At 32.9% G+C, this 6,348-nt stretch overlaps 1 protein-coding gene across 1 annotated transcript; it reads left to right on the top strand.

Moving 5' to 3' along the window:
* The first annotated feature begins 854 nt into the window (after positions 1–854).
* On the top strand, positions 855–1,511 carry LOC138902134 (zinc finger BED domain-containing protein RICESLEEPER 2-like). The gene has a single exon (XM_070189953.1). The coding sequence runs from the start codon at positions 855–857 to the stop codon at positions 1,509–1,511; it is 657 nt and encodes a 218-aa protein (XP_070046054.1).
* Positions 1,512–6,348: the final 4,837 nt, after the last annotated feature.

Raw genomic sequence — 6,348 nt, 5'->3', positions numbered from 1 at the left:
GCAAAAGTTGAAGAGGTCTTTTATAGAAACGAAACAAAGAGTATGTATTACCACTGATACCTGGACTTCTATACAAAGAATTAATTATATGTGTATCACTGCCCATTGGATTGATAGTGAATGGAATATGCATAAAAGAATAATTAATTTTTGTCCTATTGTTAGTCATAAAGGAGAAGATATGGCAAATGGTATTGCTAGGTGCTTACGTGAGTGGGGGATAAATAAGATCTTCACTGTCACAGTTGATAATGCAAGCTCCAATGATGTGACAGTAAAAGAATTGTCTAAGCAATTAACAAAAATGGGAACTAATTTGATGAACGGTAATCACCTTCACGTGAGATGTATGGCTCACATCATGAATCTTATGGTCCAGGATGGTTTAAAAGAATCTTCAGTGTCTATTGAATGTGTTAAGCATGCAGTGAGATATGTTAGGCAGTCTCCTACGAGGTTGAAGAGGTTTCAAGAATGTTTTGATGATGAACAACTCAATTGTAAAAAAACTTTGTGCTTGGATGTTCCAACTAGGTGGAATTCCACCTACTTGATGTTGCATAGCGCTGTTGAATTTGAAAGTGCATTTTCACACTATGCATCTAGTGAAATTGGCCTAAGACATTATCTTGAGCATTCTTATATTGAAGTTGGAATTCCTACAAGTGAACTTTTGAGTAGTGATTGGGAGAATGTAAAAAGAATTACAAAGTTTCTTGAAATATTCTATCTTCTTACTTTGAAAATATCTGGATCACGTTATGTTACATCGAATATTCATTTTCTTGAAATTTTGTGCGGTTGCTGTTTATTTGAAGCAATTGATAGCAAATGAAGATACAGTTTTAAGTGAAATGGCAAAGAAGATGAAGGAAAAGTTTAATAAGTATTGGGGTGATCCAGGGAAAATGAACAAGATAATTTTCATCTCATGTATTTTGGATCCACGTTACAAGCTCGAATCAGTTGGTTATGCACTTGTAAAGATGTTTGGTGAAGATCCGGGGACAACTATACAAGCAGAAGGTAAGAAGTACATGACTTCATTATTTTGTGAGTATGTAAAGCCCAGCTCAAAAGGTGTCGTGCTTGCTTCATCTTCAGATTGTTCTTCATTGGACACTTCTACTTTCGGGCTTTCTGACAATCAAGTAAGCACCCAAAATACAGGACTTTTAGAATCACTAATGCAAGATATAAAAAAATATAAAAGTGGGAGTGGAGGTGTGGATACTAAAACAGAGTTAGATAAATATTTTGGTGAAGAAACTGAGGATGACTCTAAAGAATTTGATGTGCTTCTCTGGTGGAAATTGAACTCAGCTAGATTTCCTGTTCTTGCGGAGATGGCTCGTGATGTATTAGCGGTTTCGGTTTCAAGCGTGGCATCCGAATGTGCGTTTAGTACGGGAGGGCGTCTTCTTGATTCATTTAGGAGTTCATTAACTCCTAAATTGGTGCAAGCTCTAGTGTGTCTTCAAGATTGGCTTCGAAATAAAAAATTAAAATAACATGTTAGTGTTGAGGAAGATATTGATAAAATCGAGTAACTTGAACAAGGTAATAATATTGTTACTATATTTGTTGTATATAAGTGTTGTGGATATGCTTATATTTATCACATGACTCATTATTTTAATTTGTTTTCTTCAGATTTAGCTAACGATGGAAAAGACCCTTCCGTAATTGACGTGTAGTATTAATATATCTGGTAAGAATTCAAATTGTAATGCAATGTTAATTAATATGTTAATATATTAACAACAAACATGAATTTTTAGATCAACAATTTATATAATTCTACTAATTAGCTCAAATTTTAAGGTGTATCTGCAAACTCATTGATCTCATTTTGTAAAGTCTTATACCCTCAAGCTGTCATATTTCAAGCCTGCTACTATTTGAGTTATATAGTGCTAGGTTGTTGGATGTTAGCAGTTTATTATTTTTTGAATGCTATTAATAATGTAAATGGTTCTACCATTGCAGAGTGATTCCAAAGACTCTTAGGTTGTTGTTTGAACTTTGAAGCTGTAGAAATTGAAGCACTGTAAGGCGTTAGTTGCAGCAGTTGTATTTTGTGGATGTCTCCAATTGTTATAGATTTTATGTCTAAATTTCCATTTTATCTCTAGTTGTATTCTGGACTCATTTTGACAGGTGGCTAATTGCCATGTTAGGAAGTGTTAAGTGTTAATAGAATCTTCATTCATCATTATTATAAAATAGTTAAGATTTCAAGTGGTTACTATATATGGATAGTAAATTAGTGATTAATAAGCATGTGTAAATATGTGTATAAAGTTTTGTAGTCTTTGTTATTTCTGTATATGGATTAATCACGTACTAGCAAATAGTGATTTAAGCATGTGTAAATTAAATATCTTTACAACTTTGCCTTTAGATATTTTTTTATCTAGATCTTTACATATTAAATTAGTATTGATGTGATCTTTATGAAAATGGTATGTGCGTCATGTGCAATTGCATCAATTGCTCCAAATCCAATATTTGTAGTGAACTGAAAGCAGCATCAGTGGGCACTAGCAGATTTCTCTAGTGTTTAGAGGTGTTAATTTTGGTGTAACAACTAATAGGTTGTAACATAAAGGACCAAAATAGTCCTCTGTAATACAGATTGAATTAATCCGATAAACCGCCCGATAATAGCTAAACTGATACCAATCCGCCTGATATTTTATCGGGTGGCTAGCGGATTAATATATTTAAAACCGATAACCGATAAGCCGAACCGTTAAAAGTAAATAACCGCCCGATCCGCCCGATAAGCAGCCCTAGTCCTAAGGATACGTGGTATAACTTGGTACAAACTGGAAAAATAAGTAGAGATATATCGAATATTAACTGTAAAAAGGAATTAAAACAAATCAAAATTGAGTGGGGAATGATATTTATATGAACAAGATGAACCAATGTTCAAAACCCAAAAAAAGAATAATCTTTATTATATGTGTGTAAACTTCAATAATTTCTGAATATGAGAGTGTATCAATGTTTTCTTCTCTGGATGTTCCATCCCCCTTATAGAAATGATACTCACTCTTAATATAGTGGGAAAATTCTACTTTGGATATAATAAAAAATACATAGCGGGGATCCCATGATAGATTAGTTAATTAGTTTTTCTTTAATTCCCGCCGAGATTCTCTCCCTAAGTGCGGCTACAACGGCTCTTTGTCTCTTAGCTCGATTTTGGTCGTCAGTCTTAGTATTGGTCGATCTCCGGATCTCGAGCTCGATATTGACTCGAGCTCGATATTGACTCGGGCTCAGTATTGATCGGGCTCTGGCTCTTGAGCTCGATAACACTACTTCATATCATAGCTCGATATTGACTCGAGGTCGATATTGATCGGTCCCTGAATCTTGAGCTCGATAACCTGATTTTACTTCTTATTTTCGAAGGGCAAATTCGGATTTGACCGTATACACAAATTTAATTTTTCCTGGTTTGAGATAAAAGTTAAAGAGATAATTCAAAATAGTGAGAAAAGAAACAAGAGATAAAACTACTAAATTAAATCCAACGTTAATTAATCTAAAAGGGAAAAGATATGCTGAGGGAGGCAAGTTTACGTCCGTAGACAAATGACAATGGGTACATAGGATTTCTGCAAAGCATTTGAGATGCAGGAGCGAAAATGGTACTGGCACCCTTTCTGGCCGAATAAATTAGCACGTAAATACCAAGATAACGAAATAAAGACAAAATAATTGCTGCAACTTCCAACATTTAAATAGTCAAACAAAGGTACTATATATAATAAAATGATGTTTTAGATTTTTGTTCCTTAAGCAACATATTTCTTGAAAACTCTTTTGAGTATTATAATTGTCTTTTATTTTCTTCGATGTTGTATGACTTTAATGCTACTATACATGATAGAAACCAAACTAATAAAAAAGTAAAATGAAAAGAGGAAGGCTAATGGGTAAGAGAATTAATATGGCCAGAAAAGAAGCATGTGTTTACATTCAAGTTCATTTCGCTTTGTATCTTTATTTGTGGCCCTTGCTCTATATTTCTTTGACAATAGTGGGTTGGTAAACACCTTTCACTCACAACCAAGAAGTTGTGAGTTCGAGTCACCCAAGAGCAAGGTGAAAAGTTCTTGGAGGAAGGGAGCCGAAAATATATCGGAAATAGCCTCTTTACCCCAAGGTAGGGATAAAGTCTGCGTACACTTACCCTCCCTAGACCCACCATCGCCATTTTACTAAAAGGAGAAAACAAAGATAGAAGAGCACACTGAGTACGAAAATTGGAGGGAGAGAGCTGGGAAATTAGGATTTTATTTGACAGAATTCTCCAGTGTGCTATAATTGCGATAATTGCTGGAGACTCTTGAGATTCTTCTTCTTCCATAGGGAATACTAAGGTTGGAAAAGTAACAGTCATTCTGGTAAGGCAGTAAGCATTAGATTCATTGAAATCTGCCTCTCTTCAACTATGTTATACACCTAACGTATATGCATTAAATTCATGTAATAATATTTATTTTATTAGAAAGTGTATTTACATTTTTGTACAACATATTTTTAATGTAATGTTTAATTGAAGGGCAAACTAGTCACTTAATATATAATATATGATTGGTGTGAATCAACTTTTTTTCCCCACTTTTGAAAAAAGAATACCATTTAGTCAATTGGTGTATTTCGAGACGATTCAACAATTTTGGGAAATTAAATACAAGAAGATATATAACTTCATCTAAATTATAAACAAATGTATTGGATAATTATAACATGCAAAGTACAAATTATTTTTAAACGTAAAGATTAGTCCACACACTATACAAATTAGGCAATAATAATGCCATCAACAAAATGCATGGAACTAAGACCATTATTACAACTAAATAGTATTTCCGTACGACTTCAAAGTGCAAGTATAAGCTGGGTTTAATGCTATTGTTTAAAGTAAATGTGCCAGATCTACTTAACAAGGCTAATCAAATATTATATAATTAGGCAATCTTTTTGTTCAATGAAAGTGTTCACATTATGATTTGGTATTATGGTTGTTGTGTCTGCTGCCAGATGTAAGAATTTAAACTTCACCCTCTCCTCCAAACAAGGAAACCAATCAATAAAGAGAAAACTAAATAAGAAAAATTGAATGAAATTTTAACAAAACTAACATAGTAAGAGTAATGAAAACCAGCTGTTTATGAGGCCCAAAATAGCGGAAATTTCACTAAAAAAAATAAAATTAGCTACAAACTTCATCGTTAAATCGCTCGTAGCTAACATAATTTTTTAATAATTTGTCGCTAATCCGTCGCTAAATAGGATTAGCGACAGTTTATCAAATAATAATAATAATAATAATAATAATAATAATAATGAGCCGAAAAATATTTTGATAAAGTTTTTAATATTAAACTCATAATTGGATGTACATACAAATGCAATCTTCCATATATCTTTTGAACAATAATTTAAGAAGAATTATCCATCATTGAAGCAACTTCCTAGATATGCAATCCACAAATTTAAGATCACAAATCTTTCAAAGAACACTCAAACCAATTGTTGGGCTCCAAGTAACCTAATGAGCTGGAAGTAGATAGCAAAAACCAAGACTTTGTACTTTAATGTTCTTTACTCAAATAAAACCAAAAAAAATTAGTTAAAGGAAAAGTAAAAAATAAACAGAACATGATACCATGAAGTTAATGCAACAATTATTTAAACTACTAATGTTTTGGATCAATAAGTGGTTACAAAGAAAACTTGCATGTCCAAATTGCAAGTTTTAAATACGTAAATAGCATGATAAGTGCAGCCTTTTGGAAATAGAATAATATTTATTAGTAATATTCCCTAATTATTGACAAGTTCATGAACTTACTCAACAAATATTAAGGTTTATACTAGCAGATTTTGCAGAAAAGAGATCTACTTTGTTTTTTTTCAGTTTTTGTCTGTACTTTTAACAATTCCATGTTTTGAATCTCTTAGACAGTAACAATTGGCTTTGCAAATAATGCAATTCCTCATCCAACACATCTGCCCATTATGTTGTCTTACATCTGTTAGATTAGGTTCCACTTCTTTTCATGTCAACTTTTAACCAATAAATGTTCTTTCTGAGCTCAAAACCTACATAGTCAACATGGTGTCGGGCAGGTTGCGCATCTAAATTATTTCATAGGATACTTGTTATATCACCAGCACAAGTATCAGATAACTCTGTCCAACCAATGCTTAGGCAAATGGTAAGAAATCATCTAAGATATTGTTTCTCCTGGAATTTGAACCCTGATTTTCAAAACTTTTACTCGCCTCATTGACCACTAGGTTATAATATAGTCCACAACT

Source organism: Nicotiana tomentosiformis, chromosome 11, assembly GCF_000390325.3.
Source record: "Nicotiana tomentosiformis chromosome 11, ASM39032v3, whole genome shotgun sequence".
NCBI classification, from domain to species: Eukaryota; Viridiplantae; Streptophyta; class Magnoliopsida; order Solanales; family Solanaceae; genus Nicotiana; species Nicotiana tomentosiformis.
The sequence above is the reverse complement of the archived record's forward strand: the minus strand, read 5'-3'. Positions and strand labels throughout refer to the sequence as shown.